Genomic DNA, 23,434 nt, shown 5'->3' on the forward strand with positions numbered 1-23,434 from the left:
CAACAGCAAAGGACCTTGTGAAGATGCTGGAGGAAACAGGTACAAAAGTATCTACATTCACAGTAAAACGAGTCCTATATCGACATAATCTGAAAGGCCGCTCAGCAAGGAAGAAGCCACTGCTCCAAAACCGCCATCAAAAAGCGAGACTACGGTTTGCAACTGCACATGGGGACAAACATTGTACTTTTTGGAGAAATGTCCTCTGGTCTGATGAAACAAAAATGGAACAGTTTGGCCATAATGACCATCGTTATGTTTGGAGGAAAAAGGGGGAGGCTTGCAAGCCGAAGAACACCATCCCAACCGTGAAGCACAGGGGTGGCAGCATCATGTTGTGGAGGTGCTTTGCTGCAGGAGGGACTGGTGCACTTCACAAAATAGATGGCATCATGAGGCAGGAAAATTATGTGGATATATTGAAGCAACATCTCAAGACATCAGTCAGGAAGTTAAAGCTTGGTCGCAAATGGCTCTTCCAAATGGACAATGACCCCAAGCATACTTCCAAAGTTGTGGCAAAATGGCTTAAGGACAACAAATTCAAGGTATTGGAGTGGCCACAAAGCCCTGACCTCAATCCTATAGAAAATGTGTGGGCAGAACTGAAAAAGTGTGTGCGAGCAAGGAGGTTACAAACCTGACTCAGTTACACCAGCTCTGTCAGGAGGAATGGGCCAAAATTCACCCAACTTATTGTGGGAAGCTTGTGGAAGGCTCCCCGAAACATTTGACCCAAGTTAAACAATTTAAAGACAATGCTACCAAATACTAATTGAGTGTATGTAAACTTCTGACCCACTGGGAATGTGATGAAAGAAATAAAAGCTGAAATAAAATCACTCTCTACTATTATTCTGACATTTCACATTCTTAAAATACAGTGGTGATCGTAACTGACCTTAGACAGGGAATTTTTACTAAGATTGAATGTCAGGAATTGTGAAAAACTGAGTTTAAATGTATTTGGCTAAGGTGTATGTAAACTTCCGACTTCAACTGTATGTATGATGCTTGAATGTATGTGAATGCGCGTGTCATACTTTGTCGTGTGCCTTCTCTGTGACCCGGGCGTTCAGCTGGAACATGTCACCGTCTGTTTCCGGGATGGTCTCTGGGAGATCCCACACCTTGATGGTGCAGTCCTGACTACCAGACACCACAAACGACTCCTTCATCCTGAAAGAAAAAAAGGAGAGAGAGAGAGAGAGAAAGACCGATGTAGGATAAGAAAGAAGGATTAGAACGTGCACAAGCAAGAGTGTATGGATGATTAACACATTGGATATTGGCATTCCCAATAGTGGAGAAATGTGCCTCCACAGTGGGCATCCGGGGTCAGAACCAAGGAGACCCTGGTGTGTAGTGGTTTACCTGGAGCAGGTGATGGAGCCCACAGCGTTACCATGGCTGCAGCCCTGGGCCACACAACACACCTGACCACTGTCTGGATCCTGTCTCCACACACGCACTGACTTATCCTGGGGGAAAGAAACAACAAAATATATATATATAAATAAGAGAGAGAGAGAGAGAGAGAGAGAGAGAGAGAGAGAGAGAGAGAGAGAGAGAGAGAGAGAGAGAGAGAGAGAGAGAGAGAAAGCGAGAGAAAGAGAGAGAGGGAGAGAGAGGGAGAGAGAGGGAGAGAAAGGGAGAGAAAGGGAGAGAGAGGACACTGATTTATCCTGTACAGAGAGAGAGAGGGGACCCTGGTTAGAGGGAGTGTGTGTATTATGTGTGTGTTTGTGCTGTTTTGCCAACTGGCATCAGTGGTTTGATTCCATCACTATTATACAGAAATTAAAACATCATACATCATCTGCACAGAGGTCATTGTCACATTTGGCATAACTAGGAGGAGTTGGAAAAACGGCACAAACAGATCTGGGACCAGGCTAGGGTTCAATAGTATTGATTAGATGATACTGGTTAGTAGGGAGTGTGTAGGGTAGGTATGCATGTGTATCAAGGTGTTTGTGTACGTGTAGATTTCATCCTACTCTGTGGTTAACTCATGTTGACGAAAGGTTGAGGAGAGGATTCCATTCGTAAATGAGGAACGGTGAACATTCCTGATGAAACAAGGAAACAGTCAAGCTGTAGCCTCACCTTTGCACAGCTCACAAACAGGGACCCTTTCTTGAACACGTCGAGTGACAGGACGGTATCTGTGGAGGAGAAAGGAAAGGTCAACCCTTCTGAAAGGTCGAGCCAGGTAAGAAAAGAGCAACTCTCAACGTCAGTCAAACCAGACCGACCAGTTACCAAGCTATCAGTGTCTCTAATCCTGAATGGCAGTAACTCTGTCTGACTGATTGCTCAGTTTATCAGGCTTCTTAAGCTTCTTGTAAATGCCTTCACAGCTACAATTTAATTAGAATCCCTCCAATTGCCATGGTTTAGAAAAGACCTCCATGGTTTACAGTGAGGGAAAAAAGTATTTGATCCCCTGATGATTTTGTACGTTTGCCCACTGACAAAGAAAGAATCAGTCTATAATTTTAATGGTAGGTTTATTTGAACAGTGAGCGACAGAATAACAACAAAAATATCCAGAAAAACGCATGTCAGAAATGTTATAAATGGATTTGCATTTTAATGAGGGAAATATGTATTTGACCCCCTCTCAATCAGAAAGATTTCTGGCTCCCAGATGTCTTTTATACAGGTAACAAGCTGAGATTAGGAGCACACTCTTAAAGGGAGTGCTCCTAACCGCAGCTTGTTACCTGTAAAAAAGACACCTGTCCACAGAAGCAATCAATCAGATTCCAAACTCTCCACCATGGCCAAGACCAAAGAGCTCTCCAAGGATGTCAGGGACAAGATTGTAGACCTACACAAGGCTGGAATGGGCTACAAAACCATCGCCAAGCAGCTTGGTGAGAAGGTGACAACATTTGGTGCGATTATTCGCAAATGGAAGAAACACAAAAGAACTGTCAATCTCCCTCGGCCTGGGGCTCCATGCAAGATCTCACCTCGTGGAGTTGCAATGATCATGAGAACGGTGAGGAATCAGCCCAGAACTACACGGGAGGATCTTGTCAATGATCTCAAGGAAGCTGGGACCATAGTCACCAAGAAAACAATTGGTAACACACTACGCCGTGAAGGACTGAAATCCTGCAGCGCCCGCAAGGTCCCCCTGCTCAAGAAACATATACAGGCCTGTCTGAAGTCTGCCAATGAACATCTGAATGACTCAGAGGACAACTGGTGAAAGTGTTGTGGTCAGATGAGACCAAAATGGAGCTCTTTGACATCAACTCAACTCGCCGTGTTTGGAGGAGGAGGAATGCTGCCTATGACCCCAAGAACACCATCTCCACCGTCAAACATTATGCTTTGGGGTGTTTTTCTGCTAAGGGGACAGGACAACTTCACCGCATCAAAGGGACGATGGACGGGGCCATGTACCGTCAAATCTTGGGTGAGAACCTCCTTCCCTCAGCCAGGGCATTGAAAATGGGTCGTGGATGGGTATTCCAGGATGACAATGACCCAAAACACACGGCCAAGGCAACAAAGGAGTGGCTCAAGAAGAAGCACATTAAGGTCCTGGAGTGGCCTAGCCAGTCTCCAGACCTTAATCCCATAGAAAATCTGTGGAGGGAGCTGAATGTTCGAGTTGCCAAACGTCAGCCTCTAAACCTTAATGACTTGGAGAAGATCTGCAAAGAGGAGTGGGACAAAATCCCTCCTGAGATGTGTGCAAACCTGTTGGCCAACTACAAGAAACATCTGACCTCTGTGATTGCCAACAAGGGTTTTGCCACCAAGTACTAAGTCATGTTTTGCAGAGGGGTCATATACTTATTTCCCTCATTAAAATGCAAATCATTTTATAACATTTTTTACATTTTTTGTTGTTATTCTGTCTCTCACTGTTCAAATAAACCTACTATTAAAATTATAGACTGATAATTTCTTTGTAAGTGGGCAAACGTACAAAAATCAGCAGGGGATCAAATACTTTTCCCCCCACTGTACATACTGTATATGTTGCATCCTTGCAGGGTGTAGATATTCTACAGACCCGCTGCAGGGTGTAGATATTCTACAGACCCGCTGCAGGTTGGAGATATTCTACAGACCCGCTGCAGGTTGGAGATATTCTACAGACCCGCTGCAGGGTGTAGATATTCTACAGACCCGCTGCAGGTTGGAGATATTCTACAGACCCGCTGCAGGTTGGAGATATTCTACAGACCCGCTGCAGGGTGTAGATATTCTACAGACCCGCTGCAGGGTGTAGACATTCTACAGACCCGCTGCAGGGTGTAGATATTCTACAGACCGCTTAGATATTCTACAGACCCGCTGCAGGGTGTAGATATTCTACAGACCCGCTGCAGGGTGTAGATATTCTACAGACCCGCTGCAGGGTGTAGATATTCTACAGACCCGCTGCAGGGTGTAGATATTCTACAGACCCGCTGCAGGGTGTAGATATTCTACAGACCCGCTGCAGGGTGTAGATATTCTACAGACCCGCTGCAGGGTGTAGATATTCTACAGACCCGCTGCAGGGTGTAGATATTCTATAGACCCGCTGCAGGGTGTAGATATTCTACAGACCCGCTGCAGGGTGTAGATATTCTACAGACCCGCTGCAGGGTGTAGATATTCTACAGACCCGCTGCAAGGTGCAGTTTGGGGATCACAGCACCTCTGCCTCCTGTTGGTCAATCTCAGAACTGACCAGATGTTTTCACTTCTATTCAGTGATGTACTAGATAATTTGTGTGAAATATTAACTATATGTTTTTGGCATTAATGTTACAACTGGGCTGAAGGGAGCTGCCAGATTCAAAAGAAAAGAACCAGACACTTATTCTGAGAACGTTTATTCGCAGTTTCTAACCTTTTTACAAATGTGAATTAGGTTTCCTACCTTGTGTAAACCCCATACAGACAAGCAGAGAGGTGCTGCCCTCTGTTGGTCAGAGGACTCACCTGTGTGTCCGTAGAGGATCTTACAGCTGCTGGTGGCCAGTTCAAAAACCTTGAGCTGGGAGCTGTTGGTCGCCACGACAATGTGAGTGTCACCCTTTCCCAGAAACTTCACATCCAGGACCTCATCATTGAAGCCAACAAACTGGGGGTGGAGAGAGAATATTAGAGAATGAACACCAGCAACACAAAAGCAAGGCTCTTGATCAAAATAAACAATTAGCATGGGTGAAAACATCTTCAAACAAACAGAAGACCAACCATCTGAACTAAAGGATTCTGAATAATAAGAACAATCCTAACGTCCCTTTCACACCCCCACCCTCCTGTTGCTGTGTGGTGAAGGAGGACAGCTGGTACCCTCCTGTTGCTGTGTGGTGAAGGAGGACAGCTGGTACCCTCCTGTTGCTGTGTGGTGAAGGAGGACAGCTGGTACCCTCCTGTTACTGTGTGGTGAAGGAGGACAGCTGGTACCCTCCTGTTGGTGTGTGGTGAAGGAGGGCAGCTGGTACCCTCCTGTTGCTGTGTGGTGAAGGAGGACAGCTGGAACCCACCTGTTGCTGTGTGGTGACGGAGGGCAGCTGGTACCCTCCTGTTACATTGTGGTGAAGGAGGGCAGCTGGTACCCTCCTGTTGCTGTGTGGTGAAGGAGGGCAGCTGGTACCCACCTGTTGCTGTGTGGTGAAGGAGGGCAGCTGGTACCCTCCTGTTGCTGTGTGGTGAAGGAGGACAGCTGGTACCCTCCTGTTGCTGTGTGGTGAAGGAGGGCAGCTGGTACCCTCCTGTTGCTGTGTGGTGAAGGAGGGCAGCTGGTACCCTCCTGTTGCTGTGTGGTGAGGGAGGGCAGCTGGTACCCACCTGTTGCTGTGTGGTGAAGGATGGAAGCTGGTACCCTCCTGTTGCTGTGTGGTGAAGGATGGAAGCTGGTACCCTCCTGTTGCTGTGTGGTGAAGGAGGGCAGCTGGTACCCACCTGTTGCTGTGTGGTGAAGGAGGGAAGCTGGTACCCTCCTGTTGCTGTGTGGTGAAGGAGGACAGCTGGTACCCACCTGTTGCTGTGTGGTGAAGGATGGAAGCTGGTACCCTCCTGTTGCTGTGTGGTGAAGGATGGAAGCTGGTACCCTCCTGTTGCTGTGTGGTGAAAGAGGACAGCTGGTACCCACCTGTTGCTGTGTGGTGAAGGAGGACAGCTGGTACCCACCTGTTGCTGTGTGGTGAAGGAGGGCAGCTGGTACCCTCCTGTTGCTGTGTGGTGAGGGAGGGCAGCTGGTACCCACCTGTTGCTGTGTGGTGAAGGATGGAAGCTGGTACCCTCCTGTTGCTGTGTGGTGAAGGATGGAAGCTGGTACCCTCCTGTTGCTGTGTGGTGAAGGAGGGCAGCTGGTACCCACCTGTTGCTGTGTGGTGAAGGAGGGAAGCTGGTACCCTCCTGTTGCTGTGTGGTGAAGGAGGACAGCTGGTACCCACCTGTTGCTGTGTGGTGAAGGATGGAAGCTGGTACCCTCCTGTTGCTGTGTGGTGAAGGATGGAAGCTGGTACCCTCCTGTTGCTGTGTGGTGAAAGAGGACAGCTGGTACCCACCTGTTGCTGTGTGGTGAAGGAGGACAGCTGGTACCCACCTGTTGCTGTGTGGTGAAGGAGGGCAGCTGGTACCCTCCTGTTGCTGTGTGGTGAAGGAGGGCAGCTGGTACCCTCCTGCTGCTGTGTGGTGAAGGAGGGCAGCTGGTACCCACCTGTTGCTGTGTGGTGAAGGAGGGCAGCTGGTACCCACCTGTTGCTGTGTGGTGAAGGAGGGCAGCTGGTACCCACCTGTTGCTGTGTGGTGAAGGAGGACAGCTGGGACCCACCTGTTGCTGTGTGGTGAAGGAGGACAGCTGGTACCCACCTGTTGATGTGTGGTGAAGGAGGGCAGCTGGTACCCACCTGTTGCTGTGTGGTGAAGGAGGGCAGCTGGTACCCTCCTGTTACTGTGTGGTAAAGGAGGGCAGCTGGTACCCACCTGTTACTGTGTGGTGAAGGAGGGCAGCTGGTACCCACCTGTTGCTGTGTGGTGAAGGAGGGCAGCTGGTAGAGCAGGATGTTATGTTCTGCTGTGACCGTGACCAGCCTGAGGGAGGAGGGCAGGGGGAGGCAGTAGGTGAGGCTCCGGGGGTCTCCATACTCCTCTCCCCCCTCCTCGGAGCCCCCCGCGGGGGGAGCAGAGGGGAGCGTCTGGGCGAACACACAGCGGGCCGAGCTGGCATCCCACACCCTCAGCACACCTGGAGAGAGAGAATCCCTTAAGTGGGGGTCTTTGATTGGGCTTGCTCCCTGTGTTGTTTTGGCTAACTATAAAATGATGATCATCTCTGATTGGCTGCTAAAACTATACACTAGTCTCATTCAGTATTATCTAGCTATATTGGTGGGCAGACTCCTCCACATGCATCCACCATCTAGCCTGGGGATTGTTGGAGTAAGGAGAAGTGGCCCCTAGACACTGATCTGAGTCAGCTTTGCATTTCCCCCCACTAATGGTTAAGGAAGTTGATCCTAGATCTGTACCTAGGGGGAACTTCACCCAGGAGCGGGACTGGAAGCACATACCTTTGCTGCCTGCTGTGATGAAGTGGATCTCTTTAGTTTTCACCCCGATCTCAGAGAAATCTTCGTCCTCAGGGAGCAGCACAACACTCTCCACAGCCTGGCGAGGGAAGCAATACATTTCATGCAATTAGGCTGATGATACACCAATCAACTTTTAGTTGCAAAAGCCATTCTAAAACAACTCTGGAAGAAAGTAGAGTATGAGAGTTCACCTCATAGACGGGCACTGTCCTCCTGGTAGTCCTGCTCTTCAGATCCCACACTGTGCAGATCTTGTCCCTGCCAGAGCTGCAATCAAACAAGCTTCCAACATTCAGCAGGCTCGAAATGAACTGATCAGCTGTGATGAGGTCTAAAGCTATGGTTTTTAACCTGCAGGGGTACTGCAAAATAAATACATATTTTTTTTTTAATAACAGTTGGGAGTATTCATGGGATTATTATTGCGATTATACGCAATTTGACATTACTTTTCATAAAGCCTTATAACAGGCCTTTGATGGGTTACATTTGTGATCAAATAGGCTAAATTTGACCAGCAAGATATTTTATGTTAAAAAAAAAAATCTCTGCGAATCCACGGATGGTGGTCCTGAAGAGCTTTGATGATGATTGGATGATCCCCGGAATGGAAAAGGTTTGGAACCACTGGTCTAGAGTAGTTCCAAACACTAAATTAACACATTAATTGAATATGTTGGACAACACTGCACCAATAGCTCACCATGTTGTTTTGGCTATGATAGGTAGGTACTAGTTATAGCCTGGTACCAGATCTGTAAGTGCCATTTTGCCAACTGGCATCAATGGTTTCTTTCAGCACAATTTTTCAGAAATTAAAACAATATACCGTAATTTCCGGACTATTACGCGCACCTGAATATAAGCCGCACCCACTGAATTTAAAAAATATATATTATTTTGAACATAAATAAGCCGCACATGTCTATAAGCCGCAGGTGCCTACCGGTACATTGAAACAAATTAACTTTACACAGGCTTTAACAAAACACGGCTTGTAACAAAAATAAATAGGCTTTAACGAAACACGGCTTGTAACAAAAATAAATAGGCTTTAACGAAACACGGCTTGTAACGAAAATAAATAGGCTTTAACAAAACACGGCTTGTAACAAAAATAAATAGGCTTTAACGAAACACGGCTTGTAACAAAAATAAATAGGCTTTAACGAAACACGGCTTGTAACAAAAATAAATAGGCTTTAACGAAACACGGCTTGTAACAAAAATAAATAGGCTTTAACGAAACACGGCTTGTAACGAAAATAAATAGGCTTTAACGAAACACGGCTTGTAACAAAAAATACAAAAATTAGCAGTAATCTTTAGTTGTCTTTTTGCACTGAGTAAATTCCTCACGCTGCTGTTTCCAACGTCTTATCATCGACTCATTAAGACCAAGCTCCCGTGCAGCAGCTCTATTTCCTTTTCCAACAGCCAGATCAATCGCCTTCAACTTGAAAGCTGCATCATATGCATTTCTCCATGTCTTTGCCATGATGAGGGTGACAAAATGACTACCGTAATCAGAATGATGAGCGCGCTCGATTTAATCTAAACAGTAAACAAAAAAGTTGTTTGACCGTAACCCGTTCAGCAATTTCATTGGTCTAATGAAAGCTTCATGCCGCCAAAAAACTGAGCACGTCACAGAATGTTTTTTTATTTTTATTTGAAAGCGGGAAAAATCCATATATTAGCCGCGTCATTGTTTAAGCCGCGAGGTTCAAAGCGTGGGGAAAAAGTAGCGGCTTATAGTCGGGAAATTACAGTACATAATCTGCAGAGGTCCAGAGGAGTTGGAGCAACACAAACAGATCTGAGACCAGCCTAGGTATGATAGGTATCAGAAGGCAGGGTTCTATTGACCCAGGTTTATTCAGCAAAAACAATGTTGCATAAAAAAAAATAGATTATTGCGACATATATAATAGAAATGGCAGATATGAGACATTTTCTTAAGATTGACAAAAAATATATAATTTTGACAGGGATGATTTTTCTTTATTGCAACAAATTATGGAAACGGTGTTTTTCAAATAAAAGATGATTGCCAAATAATTCTGAAGGTACTTTTTTGGTTTGACGTCATTACGTCCAGTTAAATGGAAACGCACCCTAGCAGGCAATTGGCTCATCTATTTCTTATGTAAACTTTATATTTAAAAAAAAAAGAAAAAAAGAAAGGTGAATGGAAACCGAGCCAGAGAGTGGTAGGAGCAGGCCAGTCAGCTCAGCTGTCCTACAGTACAGCAGGTGATCTAGGTCTGCTCTACTGTAGAGCTCTTTCTAACAACTGTTGATGTAAAAAGAGCTGCATAAAACAAACCGTTGACAGACTGTTACAGTACCTGACCATGGAGGCTCCATCGGAGGTGAAGGCCAGGGAGGTGACAGGGCTGTAGTGGCTCTGCAGCACGCACAGACACTGGCTGGAGCGCAGGTCCCACATCCTGATGCCACAGTCTGACGCCGAGGAGAAGAGCTGCAGTAGACTTATGTCTGGGTGGAACTCCACCAGGCTGCAGGGCAGGAGGAGGACAACGTGAGTGTTTGAGATCATTGCAGTCGGATTGTGCTTAATCACTGATCTACAAATCAGCTTGTATCCCTAATAACTACTTATGTGAGTGTTTGAGATCGACAACATTGCAGTTAGACTGCGCTCAATCACTGATCTACAAACCACATTGCATCCATAATAACTACTCATTATATAATTAAGATTAACAATTATGTGGCTCGCCTTGATTAAACTGATCCCCTCAAACATGCTGAGTCATAAAATCAAATATTAATTTCCACACGTCAAACTAGCAACTAGATTTAAGTCATGTCTTGTTGTCAATGTATCAACTTATTGAAGGCACCTACATCTACAAGGGTTTGTCCAGTTTCTGAAGAATAGATCTCATTTATAAACCATGAGATAAATTGACCCGCGCAAGTATTCATAAAGCGTCTCAGAGTAGGAGTGCTGATCAAGGATTAGGTCCCCCCCATCCATGTGATCTTATTCATGATCTGAAAGGCTAAACTGATCCTAGATCAGTAACTTACTGTACGACCCCAGAGGAGCCCTTCAGGTTGTGTGTACAGTACTGCTTCACCACGTCCCACAGCTTTATGGTGCCATCACAGCCTCCTACACACCAACAGGATGACAGACTCATATTACAGACAGGAAGTACAAGGTGAAATCTCAGAGTACGCATTTAAAAAGTGGGAGCATTTGACTGAGCTCACTCACTGTTGTTTTGGGTATAACAGGTAGGTACTAGTCAATGTTAATTTCGTCAACAAAAATAGTGACTAAAATATTCGTCAAACACCTATTTTTCAGTGGCAATTCGCGAGACTATAACTGACTAAATAGACCCAGAAAAAAATATACCTCAACAAATTTTTTCTTTTATTTCAGTTGACTAAAACGAGACGAGACTAAATTCTCTCTGTGACTAAAATCGGACTACTAAGTGAACTGGACAAGAGCTTTGGAGAGATTGTGCTTATCACTGAAAAGCTCTCAATCAATTTTAGCTAGATGGTGCTACTCTTTCTCTCTGCGCTTGTGTGTGTCTGATTGCACATTACATACAAAACAATAGCTATGTAGGCTAAATTAGGAATTTACATGGCCAAATAATTGTTATACAGTGCATTCGGCAGGTGTTTAGAACCCTTGACTTTTTCCACATTTTGTTACGTTATAGCCTTATTCTAAAATTGACTAAATAAAACATTTCTTAACAATCTACACACATTACCCCATAATGACAAAGCGAATAAGGTTTGGAACCGTTTGCTAATTTATTAAAAATAAAAAACAGAAATGCCTTATTTACATAAGTACTCAGACCATTTGCAATGAGACTCGAAATTGCACGTAGGTGCATCCTGTTTCCATTGATCATCCTGTAGATGTTTCTACAACTTGATTGGAGTCCACTTGTGGTACATTCAATTGATTGGACATGATTTGGAAAGGCACACACCTGTCTATATAAGGTCCCACAGTTGACGGTGCATGTCAGAGCAAGAACCAAGCCATGAGGTCGAAGGAATTGTCCATAGAGCTCCAAGACAGGATTGTGTCGAAGCACAGATCTGGGGAAGTGTATCAAAACATTTCTGCAGCATTGAAGGTCCCCAAGAACACAGTGGCCTCCATCATTCTTAAATGGAAGAAGTTTGAAACCACCAAGACCCTTCCTAGAGCTGGCCACCTGGCCAAACTGAGCAGAGAGATGAAAGAACCTTCCAGAAGGACAACCATCTCTGCAGCACTCCACGAATCAGGCCATTATTGTAATGTCCAAACGGAAGCCACTGCTCAGTAAAAGGCACATGACAGCCCGCTTGGAGTTTGAAAAGGCACCTAAAGACTCTCAGACCATGAGAAACAAGATTCTCTGGTCTGATGAAACCAAGGTTCAGCTCTTTGGCCTGAATGCCAAGTGTCACGTCTGGAGGAAACCTGGCACCATCCCTACGGTGAAGCATGGTGGTGGCAGCATCATGCTGTGGGGATGTTCTTCAGCGACAGGGACTGGGAGACTAGTCAGGATCGAGGGCAAAATGAACAGAGCAAAGTACGAGAGATCCTTGATGAAAACCTGCTCCAGAGCGCTCAGGACCTCAGACTGGGGCGAAGGTTCACCTTCCAACAGAACAACAACCCTTAGTTCAAAGCCAAGACAAGGCAGGAGTGGCTTTGGGACAAGTCTCTGAATGTCCTTGAGTGGCCCAACCAGAGCCCGATCTAACATCTCTGAAGAGACCTGAAAATAGCTGTGCAGCAACACTCCCCACCCAACCTGACCGAGCTTGAGAGGATCTGCAGAGAACAATGGGAGAAACTCCCCAAATACCGGTGTGCAAAGCTTGTAGCGTCAAACCCAAGAAGACCAGACGCTGTAATCGCTGCCAAAGGTGCTTCAACAAAATACTGAGTAAAGGGTCTGAATACTTATGAATAGGGAATAGTTCAGTTTTGTATTTTTAATACATTTGCAAAAATGTCTAAAAACCTGTTTTTGCTTTGTCATTATGTGGTATTGTGTGTAGATTGAGGAATAAAAACTATTTAATCAACTTTAGAATAAGGCTGTAAAATAAAAAGTCACGGGATCTGAATACGAAGGCACTGTCTATACTTATGTTTGGCCTTTTTCTGCTGTTGGGAAGAAAATGACAGCATACAGAAAAATGTAGGTAGGACATGGCTGTCTATGTTTGTTCACATGGAAGTCAGTGATTTATGTTTACTATAGGTTTATGAGGCAATACAAATGTGATGTGACAAAATGAAAGGGCATTTAGTGGACTAAAATGGCACACTTTTAGTTATTTTGACAATAATTAGATTACATCATTATTCAAGTGGTAAAATGTAACTAAGACAATTATATTTTAGTCAAAATGACTAAGACTAAAATACTCTAAAAGATTGCCAAAATTAACTGTTACTAGATATAGCCTGGTACCAGATCTGTAAGTGCTTTCTTGCCAACTGGCATCAGTGGTTTCTTTCAGCACGATTATTCTGAAATTAAAACAATATGCATCATCTGCACAGACCAGGCTAGGGTATGATGGGTGTGGGACAGATCTGGGACCAGGCTAGGGTATGATGGGTGTGGGACAGATCTGGGACCAGGCTAGGGTATGGTGGGTATGGGACAGATCTGGGACCAGGCTAGGGTATAATGGGTGTGGGACAGATCTGGGACCAGGCTAAGGTATGATGGGTGTGGGACAGACCTGGAACCAGGCTAAGGTATGATGGGTGTGGGACGTTATCCTATGTGGTCGATCCGCTCACCTGTGGCCAGGAGCGTGGAGGTGGGGTCAAAGGTCATGCTGGCAATGGGCACGTTGTGGATGGCCCTCCAGGAACGTGTGCACTGGGCCTGCTTCCAGTCCCATTGCTTCAGCAGCAGAGCCTTGCTGGCTGTTACCAGGATCTGGGGAGGGAAGGAGGAATGGATGGAGAGAAAGGGTGAGGGAAGAAGAGGGAGGAGAAAAGGGGAAGTAAGGGATGAAGGGAAGAGGGGAATAAAGGTGTCCACATGCTTCCCAGCTGAAACAGTTTGGTAGAGTTTGTGCATATATTATGACAACATTTTTGTGACGTTTTTGTTCGTTTTGCACTTCGGTGGTCTTTTTTTGGGCTGTTCGGGGACACAACATTTTTTCTGGAGGCAAGCTGAAGTTCGGAGGCGAAGTCTACAGTCCTTCGTCGGTGATCGGTCAAGAGTAGGGATTCTTCAAGAAAGTCTAGTCATTCAAGGCACGACGACTTGTTTTCATGAAAAAGGCGGCAGCCGAACTGAAGCATGCGGATGCCTTAAGGTAGTCAAACTAAGTACTGTGTTTACACAGGCAGCACAATTCTGATATTCTTTTGAGTAAATTGGTTTCTTGACCAATCTGATCAGATCTTTTTCGACCAATTGGGCAAAAGATCAGAACTGGGCTGCCTGTGTAAATGCAGCCGTAGGTCTGGAACAGCCCATCATATAATGTCAAATGTTTTACCTCATCATCAAGGCTGAGGGCGAATGATGTAATGTCCTCCTGATCATCCTGCAATTACAACAGTGACGGAAATGATAATCTGTACAGACATTAAATTAATGTCTGAACTAGCTGCACACGAGTGTTGAGAGAGAGAGAGAGAGAGAGAGAGAGAGAGAGAGAGAGAGAGAGAGAGAGAGAGAGAGAGAGAGAGAGAGAGAGTCTCACCTGTTCAATACTGTGAACAATCTTCCCTGTGACGATTTGCAAGACGTTGACACGTGTGCCACACGTACAAAATATAAATTTCTCATCTTTACTGATCTGTAACGTAGGAAAACATATTGAAATACCATAACACATCTGTCAACGGTATAGCTAGTTAATTATAGCTACAGTAACGTTGGATAGTTGGCTAACTAACTGTTTTACAGAGGGAGGTAACTATCAGTGATAAATAACTTACCTGTACTTTTCCTCCCTTGTAGAATGGTTCGATAGTGCTGGAAACAGCATAGCTACATGAAGAAGGAACAAAACAAAGGTAATTTAGCAAGAAGATAGCTAAGATGTGCCCGGCGTTAGCTATCTAGCTAGCTATCCACGTGAAGTGCGTTCGACTTACTTGGTCTTGAACTGGAGATTGCTTTTTGCCATCTTGCTTTGGAAGACGTGGGTAAACCACCACAATTTTGCAGTTTAAAGACAGATGAACTGATTTCGATCACTTGTTGTTAGAATTCATTAGCTCCGATCAACAAAAACCCCACATGTGTTGTTCAAGAGGTGGTTTTCGGTCTCTCACATTGTACGTCATATGACAGCGAGCGTGGAAAGAAAACGCACGACAGGGTGATTGGCCAGAATGCCCAACCAAACGTTTTGGGCTTCTTTGCGGTAAGAAATTCCCGGAGGAAAAAACTCTATAAATGTTAAACCATTTTATATTCTATGTGTTTTCTGTACCATACGCAGAAAGATACAATTATACTGAATATAAATGTATACATAGGGTGCATTTCATTGATGTAATACAAATAAAATGATGAACAAACTGCCAAATGGCCCACACTTGTAACCGGTGACAATACAATCGAGAAGAGATGATACTAGAGAGTAAACACCTATTCAAAACGACAAAAAGTTCTCATTCACAGCTAGGGGATTGACGACTGGTGCTAGAACAGGAGGGAAACGACACGGCTTATTACAATTTACCCCAGTTCCGTGCTTTATATAATTTAGAGGTTTTTGAATATGTCAGTGCGCATGGTCACTCGTTTATGTTACGACAGGAATGTTCATCTGTGTGTGTTCTCTGAGTTGCCTACATGAGTGTATATGATACGTTACTTGACAACAGGAATGGACACTTGCTGAACAGAGCTGATTATTATGGTGAGTAAATAATTTAATAACTATATTTGTAACTTGAGTAATCAAAGGTTGGGTATGCTATTGACAATAGGTGTAAATTATTTATCAAGTATTTTCTGTTATAATATAACATTTTTGTATTATTTCACATGGCTATGTTGTTTTACTATTCTTTTTTATTTATAACTCTTTACAAAGATTGAACGGCCTTTGTCATATTGTGATGTTTGCGGGCAGACATTCCTTTTTCCTTATGTTTAAAAACAGAGCCACTACCAAAATATACTCGTGCTCTGAACGCCACAGCAGAAAAGATTGCAAGGGATGGGGGTTAAAAACACACTTCTTTTTTTAATCAGTCATGACAAGCTGAACATTTAAAACGTTCTTAATTATTCCATGTTATTCCTAGTTATGAGAGTAAACATAACAGTTTTTTTTTGTCACATGGTCTGTCTCATATTATGACGTTCCAGAACAAGTCTATTGTCACTGCTCATGAGTGACACTGAATTGTTGACATTATTATGGGCTGGTGGTGGCCCTTTCTTTAGGCTAAACATTCATCATTACAAACCAGAATTATATACTTTCTCAGATTGTAACATACATACTTCCTTATTCTGCTCTAGTCTCAGTGCACTTTGGTGCTCTGGATAAAAATAATCTGTGAAATGCATTTTGCGTAAAAAAGAAAAAGAAGAAGAACCTATCAATATAAAGTATAAATAAAGTAAAGACACTTTTCTGTAACTGTTGTGTTCAGGCCGACCCGGACATGTCTTCGCAGAGTGGGGGTCATGATGTGGAGCTGTTTGTAGAGACCCCAGACTATGACCTGATCTGCACCATTTGCCAGGGGGTCCTCAGGTGCCCAGTAAGAGCTGCATGCCACCACATCTTCTGCAAGAAATGCATTTTACAATGGCTGAAGAGGTACTGCCTGTGCCTCATCACAAGCAAACATTATTGCGTCCATAGATCATGGTTGGATGAAGAGACAGTTTCCCAGACAGTTTCTCCATTGAAATAGCTTCATAGTCCAATACTATAGGTTTAATCTGTGTCAGGGAAACTGTCCCCAAATGTCTCAAATTCACATTGTCGTAGTATAGGCCTATAGTAATAGTTATTAGTGTATTTGTTACTATAGTAAGAAATAGGTTATTATTCTACTGTAGCCTAAATTTAAACCGATGATGACAATTTGTGAGTGAAGATGATTCCTTATTGTTCTTGAGGTGCAGACAGCAGACCTGCCCCTGCTGCAGAAAGCCTGTCAACCAGAGCTTGATATTTGTGATGTTCAAGCTAAGCAAGGTGATCGGTCGCCTAAAGATCAAGGTAAAGAAATGTAAATGTTTTGTTAGAGAAAAAACACACACTTGGAGCAACCTAATCTCTTGCAGCAAACTCCTGCTTACTTGCCCCATGGGTGTGTTCATGCTTAATCTCATAGAGCCAGATGCGTGTGCCTCTGAATATTGCATATACTCCGAGAGTCTGGCACACAAGATTAGCACATGCTAACCTGGTTTACAGTAAGTATTAATGGAGCATCAGATACTCTTGTTAAAAGCTGGCATTAAATATGTAACAAACACTTTGTTCAATAAAAAGTTACTGAAAAGTCACCAGATGTGGGTCTTATAATTTACTCTTTGACCAAATTGAGATCAGGAGGATCCTGTTTCCATTGATCATCCATGAGATGTTTCTACAATGTGATTGGATTCCACCTGTGGTAAATTCAATTGATTGGACATGATTTGGAAAGGCACACACCTGTCAATTTAAGGTCCCACAGTTGACAGTGCATGTCTGAGCAAAAACGCCATGAGGTTGAAGGAATTGTCCGTAGTGCTCTGAGACAGGATTGTGTTGAGGCACAGATCTGGGGAAGGGTACCAAAACATTTCTGCAGCATTGAACGTTCCAAAGAACACGATGGCCTCGATCATTCTTAAATGGAAGAAATTTGGAACCACCAAGACTCTTCCTAGAGCTGCCCGCCCGGCCAAACTGAGCAATCAGGGGAGAAGGGCCTTGGTCAGGGAGGTGACCAAGAACCCGATGGTCACTCTGACAGAGCTCTAGAGTTCCTCTGTGTAGATGGGCGAACCTTCCAGAAGGACAACCATCTCTGCAGCACTCCACCAATCATACCTTTATGGTAGTGGCCAGACAGAAGCCACTCCTCAGAAAAGGGCACATGACAGCCCGCTTGGAGTTTGCTCAAAGGCACCTAAAGGTAATGAGAAACAAGATCCCATGGTCTGATTAAACGAAGATTGAACTCTTTGGCCTGAATGCCAAGCTTCACGTCTGGAGGTAACCTGACACCATCCCTATGGTGAAGCATGGTGGTGGCAGCATCATGCTGTGGGGATGTTTTTCAGCAGCAGGGACTAGGAGACTAGTCAGGAAAGATGAACGGAGCAAAGTGCAAAGATACCTGATGAAAACCTACTCCAGAGCGCTCAGGACCTCAGAGTGGGGAGAAGGTTCACCTTCCAACAGGACAACGACCCTAAGCACACAGCCAAGACATCACAGAAGTGGCTTTGGGACAAGTCTCTAAATGTCCCCAGCTAGAGCCCGGACTTGAACCTGATCAAAGATCTCTGGAGAGACCTGAAAATAGCTGTGCAGCGACGCTCCCTATCCAACCTGACAGAGCTTGAGAGGATCTGCAGAGAAGAATGGGAGAAACTCCCCAAATACTGGTGTGCCAAGCTTGTAGTGTCCTACCCAAGAAGACGTGATGCTGTAATCGCTGCCGAAGGTGCTTCAACTAAGTAAAGGGTCTGAATACTTATGTAGATGTGATATTTATTTATTTTTATTATAAATTTGCACAAATTTTGAAAAACCTGTTTTGCTTTGTCATTATGGGGTATTGTGTGTAGCTTGATGAGGGGGGGAAAAACAATTTAATCAATTTAGAATAAGGCTGTAAAGTAACAAAATGTGGAAAATGCCAAGGGGTCTGAATACTTTCCGAATGCACTGTACTCCTTACCCTTTGACCTCTGCCCTTCTCTCCCCCATCTTTTCCCCCAGTGTAAAAACAAGATCCGTGGCTGCCCGCATACCTTAGCCCTGTCAGAGCAGTACTGCCACAGCATGAGCTGCCTGTTCCAGCTCATTCCCTGCCCCTACCAGGGCTGCCGTGCCCAGCTCCTCCGCAGGGACCTGGATGCCCACGCCAGGCACTGTGAGCACTGGAGCCAACCCTGCCACATGGGCTGTGGCACCGTGCTGTCCCACCGCACCCAGGCCAAGCACAACTGCTACAGGCAGCTGAGGCATGAGTACGAGGCCAGGCAGAGGAACCACCAAGCCATCGCAGCAGCCCTCCAAAGGAAGATGAGGAGGATGCAGAGCACCATGGCTGACATGAAGAGGCAGATCGGCCTGATCTGTGAGAGCCTGGAGGTCATGGACGAACTGGAGGAGGTGGAAGAGGAGGACCTGGGTCAAACCAGTGGGAGTTTCAGTAGCAGTAACAGCAGCTCCTGAGTCCTGATGCAATGTATTTATAAAAATGACTCGCACACACAATTGTCTCTGGCACTTGAACTGTTTAGGACTATGCAGATTTTATTTTATTCCTAGCACCAAGTATGAAAGGTCTGTGGAAATAGAATTTTCAGGGATGGACTGCCTCAAATAGCACATTTAGTCATAATTGCTTTGAGGGTGTGTTGATAATGAAACTTCATATTTAATTTGAAAATGTATAAAGTTGGAACAATTTTGTACTGTGTCCTTTAACATTTTGATTTGTAAAGGATGATATATTTTATAAATAAAGTCAGCAACCTTTAACCTGTGTGATTTGTTGTGTTATATCATTATGTATATGCACATTTTACATGTGACAATAAAAACAAATGTTTTATCTGTTTGCATGAAATGTTACTTCCAGGAGGTCCAATGTTGGCCCTTACTGGCTATAATAAACCACTGCAACTATTTATATATTCCATATGAAACAGAGACATAAGACATAATACAACTCCCATATTTGTATGCATAGAAGTCAGTATATTTCAAAAATATTTCATAGAATCCAGAAGTTTTATCATACAGATTACAGGGTGTAGAAAATATCGCGAGGTTTGACCTCATATAAATATAAACGGAACCAGACTAGGGCCTTCTTCCTGTTATACAGAACACGTAAGTGACATGTCGAACAATTCTTTATTCAACGAAATCCACAAGCATCTCTGTGATCTCTATACAGACTTCACTGTTTGATGGCAGAAATCCTTAATTGTACTATTAACAGTTGATTTAGAATCAAATTGAAAAATGTTTAGGCAATTAATGATAATTGTGAATGACTGAAGGGATCAGTTCCTCGTTAGCGCACATTGCTACAATATAAAATATCCATGTGGTACTCGTTATGTTTACTGTACAATATGTAAATGTATGGTTCAGAAACCTTAACAATGTGACGACGTTCATTACGTTCGTGTTTTTTATCCTGTAATATTTCATTCGCTAGCCAGTGCGCTAAGCAATTCCACGAGCCATGACGTTGATGCGGCCTTGGTGACGCGAATTTAGGTAGCTCATCGTTACTATTCTGACGTTTACTCTTTTCTTTCTCAACAGCAAATGGCGGACAACGCCGGTGGAGAACGTGGAGGTTTCCGTGGAGGTTTTGGCAGTGGCGACCGGGGTCGTGGTCGTGGACGCGGCAGAGGCCGTGGTCGAGGTCGTGGACGCGGTGCCAGGGGCGGCAAGTCTGAGGACAAGGAAGTGAGTTGACATCCTTGAGCCCTTGTTTTGCTTTCTGGTCACAATGAAGGCGATTACGAATGGAGACTAAACTGGCCTGAGTGACGTTGCATGTGCAATAAGTTGGGTTTATGTTTATTAATAATTCAAGTGATGCTTAGTCAGCCATTTTGAAACCCTACAGAAGTTGATTCTGCAGACCTTTGTCAGCAAGGCTTGGCCTGGAGTGGCTTTGTTCTTTCCTATAGTGTCTGCTAGAGAGAACTGAGACGGTTTGAGGCCCTGCTGTGTCTCATCCATGGCAAGGTTATAGGTAGATCTCGGACAACTAATAGTTGGTGGTCCTGTGGCTCAGTAGTTGGGAGCATGGTGTTTGCAGGGTTGGGTTTGATTCCCACTTGTGAGAAAAAAAACATTCTCATGTGCCACTAAGTCGCTTTGTTTACTGTACTAAATGTAAAAAAAAATAAGTTACTTTACCTGCTTCTCTTTCAGTGGGTGCCAGTGACCAAGCTGGGCCGCCTTGTTAAGGACATGAAGATCAAGTCTCTGGAGGAAATCTATCTCTACTCCCTGCCCATCAAGGTAAATTACAACTTAATGGTTTCCATAGCTGTACATGTTCTTAAACTAAAAGCACTATGAGCAGTTCACTGTTTCCATCCTGCCTTTTCTGAAAGTGTTTTACCCATGTTATAGGAGTCTGAGATCATTGACTTCTTCCTGGGGTCCTCGTTGAAAGATGAGGTGCTGAAGATTATGCCTGTCCAGAAACAGACCAGGGCTGGCCAGCGCACCAGGTTCAAGGCCTTTGTTGCCATTGGTGACTACAATGGCCATGTGGGCCTGGGAGTGAAGTGCTCCAAGGAGGTGGCCACTGCCATTCGAGGAGCCATCATCCTGGCAAAGCTGTCCATCGTGCCTGTGAGGAGAGGATACTGGGGGAACAAGATTGGCAAGCCCCACACCGTGCCATGCAAGGTGACTGGTCGTTGCGGATCCGTCCTGGTGCGTCTGATCCCCGCGCCCCGTGGTACTGGCATCGTGTCTGCCCCTGTGCCCAAGAAGCTGCTCACGATGGCTGGTATTGACGATTGCTACACCTCGGCCAGGGGCTGCACTGCCACTCTAGGCAACTTCGGTAAGAAACCTACGCTGTGTTTGACTCACTTTTCAATGGTGTTTTTAATGGGTATTATCAGTGCAGTCGCATTCCCCTCCTAGCTCTGCTCAGCTTCACCCATAAGTGGTATAGTTGTCGTTAATCGGGAGGTAAACTAACGAGTATGGTAATGCACGGCAGAAAGACTTCCTAATAGTCTCTTCTGTTCCCCTTTTCTGTGCTCAACATCCAGCCCCAGTCACTACATTAGCATAGTCAGGTACATAAAAGCAAATTGATACTAAGTGTTTGTCTTTACAGCCAAGGCTACCTTTGATGCCATCTCCAAGACCTACAGCTACCTGACCCCTGATCTGTGGAAGGAGACGGTCTTCACCAAGTCTCCTTACCAGGTCAGTTCTAAAGTCTTGATGCCCTCAACATTGATAATGGATTGGGTTTATAAAGCCCTTTTCTGTGTTTCATTGTAAGGATGGGAACAAAGTAAATGTTGCCTTTGTATTGCCCGTTCATCGTCTCAAAAGTGAATGGGTTACTGAAGGAGGCATACAGTAATTATTGTGGTTGTCTTTGAGGGGTGGACACCAAATCCTTTCAATTCGATCAACTGCAACAACACACAAATGTCGCGAGACATGATAGATCTAATGTACAAATGGGCAGTCTAGATATGTGTTGCTGTGGTATGTGATATATTAATAAACACTAACAGACCTGGTTCTTATTCACAAATCCAAACTTGATTAAGTATGTTATTGACACTAAGGAACTTGGATGTGTGAAAGTGTCAATTTTGTGTCCTGCAGGAGTTCACTGATCACCTGGCCAAGACCCACACCAGGGTGTCTGTGCAGAGAACAGCCGCAGCTGTCCCGGCATCCTCCTAAACACTTTTGTACAGTGGATTAAATAAAGGGTTTAACACCATTACTGTCTTCTAAAACTGATGTGCTGTAATGTGGTTATAATATTGTGATGAATCAAGATGTAAGATGCTGATGACTAGCTAGATCATGTGACAGTAATGAGATCTAACTCCATTTTGACGCCATGGTTAATTATTACTTCAAGTAATGAAGACTTCAAGGCTTTAGTTCCCTCCAAATCTGGATTTAACCAGCACTGCTCTTAACCCCCAGTCTTCCCTATAAATCAGATTGATTTAGACCTTGGAGACACGGTGGGAGTCCAATTAACCTCATAGGTTAAGATTTGGATTCCTCTGGTTTAGTTGCCGGCTGTTCTGCTAATTCGTACTGATAATGTTAGTCTGAATATTAAAATTATTGTCACTGGCCAACACAATACCCCATGGCTAAATGGAATTGCTAGATGTCTTTCCAAATAAAAAATCAGGTAGGTCTTGCATGAAGTACGCAAAAAATGTACTTAACAAGTTGCATGGACTTGAGTGCAGTAAGTGTTTAACATGAGTTTTGAACGACTACCTTATTGCCTTTTCCCACAAGTTTTGCAAGTTAGTGGTGAATTTCAAGCAAATTCAACAGAGACCAGGGAGATTTTCCAATGCCTCGCAAAGGGCACCTGTTAGATGGCTTAAAATAAGCGGACATTGAATATCCCTTGCTGCATGATTAAGTTACTAATTACACTGGCTGTTTCAATACACGCAGTCAATACAAAGATAGTCGTCCTGACTTAGTTGCTGGCGTGGAAGGAACCGCAATTTCACTTTGAGCCCAATGGTGATTTTAAAAGTTTAATGGCTGTGAGAACTGGATGTGTCAATGAAGTTACTACATAATACTAACCTAATTGACTGAAAAGGAAGCATGTACAGAATACAAATATTGCAAAACATGCATTTTGTTTGTAGTAGGGCATGGGTAAAACTGCAAACGTGCAGAGTAATGACCTTTGGGGCAAATCCAACACCACTGAGTACCACTCATTTCCAAGCATGGTGGTGGCTGCATCATGTTATGGATATGCTTGTCATTTTTCATCGGTGAGGTTTTAGAATCTAGTTAAGCACAGGTAAAATCCTAGAGAACTTGTCTGCTTTTTGACAGACAAATTCACATTTTGACAGGACAATCACCTAAAACAAGGCCAAATATACAAGTTTACTGAGACC

At 44.3% G+C, this 23,434-nt stretch overlaps 3 protein-coding genes and 1 non-coding gene across 6 annotated transcripts in view; 3 read left to right on the plus strand and 1 right to left on the minus strand.

Annotated features, from left to right (window-relative positions):
• The window catches only part of tbl3 (transducin beta like 3), a 38,025-nt gene extending 23,159 nt beyond the window's left edge, over window positions 1-14,866 (minus strand). Inside the window, exons 1-14 of the mRNA XM_029728767.1 lie at window positions 14,707-14,866; window positions 14,548-14,599; window positions 14,310-14,405; window positions 14,103-14,150; window positions 13,387-13,528; window positions 10,623-10,707; window positions 9,914-10,084; window positions 7,754-7,829; window positions 7,542-7,638; window positions 6,993-7,216; window positions 4,960-5,101; window positions 2,110-2,168; window positions 1,375-1,481; window positions 1,044-1,179 (exon numbers count right to left, since the gene is read on the minus strand). Coding sequence (XP_029584627.1) covers window positions 1,044-1,179; window positions 1,375-1,481; window positions 2,110-2,168; window positions 4,960-5,101; window positions 6,993-7,216; window positions 7,542-7,638; window positions 7,754-7,829; window positions 9,914-10,084; window positions 10,623-10,707; window positions 13,387-13,528; window positions 14,103-14,150; window positions 14,310-14,405; window positions 14,548-14,599; window positions 14,707-14,738 — 1,467 coding nt within the window. The 5' untranslated portion in view covers window positions 14,739-14,866. The remainder of the gene's footprint in view (window positions 1-1,043; window positions 1,180-1,374; window positions 1,482-2,109; window positions 2,169-4,959; window positions 5,102-6,992; window positions 7,217-7,541; window positions 7,639-7,753; window positions 7,830-9,913; window positions 10,085-10,622; window positions 10,708-13,386; window positions 13,529-14,102; window positions 14,151-14,309; window positions 14,406-14,547; window positions 14,600-14,706) is intronic.
• On the plus strand, window positions 14,603-19,293 carry LOC115171708 (RING finger protein 151). 3 transcript variants are annotated; one of them, XM_029728771.1, is made up of 5 exons: window positions 14,603-14,625; window positions 15,445-15,479; window positions 16,225-16,394; window positions 16,700-16,802; window positions 18,522-19,293. In XM_029728771.1, the coding sequence occupies exons 2-5, from the start codon at window positions 15,477-15,479 to the stop codon at window positions 18,978-18,980; spliced, it is 735 nt and encodes a 244-aa protein (XP_029584631.1). In that variant the 5' UTR covers window positions 14,603-14,625; window positions 15,445-15,476; the 3' UTR covers window positions 18,981-19,293. The 3 variants fall into 3 exon arrangements, with proteins under 3 accessions (XP_029584631.1, XP_029584630.1, XP_029584632.1); XM_029728770.1 differs by lacking the exon at window positions 14,603-14,625 and adding an exon at window positions 14,890-14,978; XM_029728772.1 differs by lacking the exon at window positions 14,603-14,625 and having other exon boundaries at window positions 15,038-15,479; window positions 16,706-16,802.
• Window positions 19,294-20,056: 763 nt separating this feature from the next.
• LOC115171711 (40S ribosomal protein S2) lies at window positions 20,057-22,279 on the plus strand. The gene is made up of 5 exons (XM_029728775.1): window positions 20,057-20,234; window positions 20,709-20,798; window positions 20,913-21,354; window positions 21,637-21,728; window positions 22,143-22,279. The coding sequence occupies exons 1-5, from the start codon at window positions 20,091-20,093 to the stop codon at window positions 22,221-22,223; spliced, it is 849 nt and encodes a 282-aa protein (XP_029584635.1). The 5' UTR covers window positions 20,057-20,090; the 3' UTR covers window positions 22,224-22,279.
• LOC115172026 (small nucleolar RNA SNORA9) lies at window positions 20,407-20,543 on the plus strand. Its single transcript, XR_003871365.1, has one exon. It is a non-coding gene; the product is annotated as a small nucleolar RNA SNORA9 (small nucleolar RNA).
• Window positions 22,280-23,434: the final 1,155 nt, after the last annotated feature.

Source organism: Salmo trutta, chromosome 32 (assembly GCF_901001165.1).
Source record: "Salmo trutta chromosome 32, fSalTru1.1, whole genome shotgun sequence".
Taxonomy (NCBI): domain Eukaryota; kingdom Metazoa; phylum Chordata; class Actinopteri; order Salmoniformes; family Salmonidae; genus Salmo; species Salmo trutta.

Coding starts and splice junctions, on each gene's coding strand:
- LOC115171708 (XM_029728771.1), top strand. Junction 16,395..16,699: donor ATTTTACAATGGCTGAAGAG/GTACTGCCTGTG, acceptor ATTGTTCTTGAG/GTGCAGACAGCAGACCTGCC. Junction 16,803..18,521: donor TCGGTCGCCTAAAGATCAAG/GTAAAGAAATGT, acceptor CTTTTCCCCCAG/TGTAAAAACAAGATCCGTGG.
- LOC115171711 (XM_029728775.1), top strand. CDS start 20,091: ATGGCGGACAACGCCGGTGGAGAACGTGGAGGTTTCCGTGGAGGTTTT. Junction 20,235..20,708: donor GCAAGTCTGAGGACAAGGAA/GTGAGTTGACAT, acceptor CTTCTCTTTCAG/TGGGTGCCAGTGACCAAGCT. Junction 20,799..20,912: donor TCTACTCCCTGCCCATCAAG/GTAAATTACAAC, acceptor CCCATGTTATAG/GAGTCTGAGATCATTGACTT.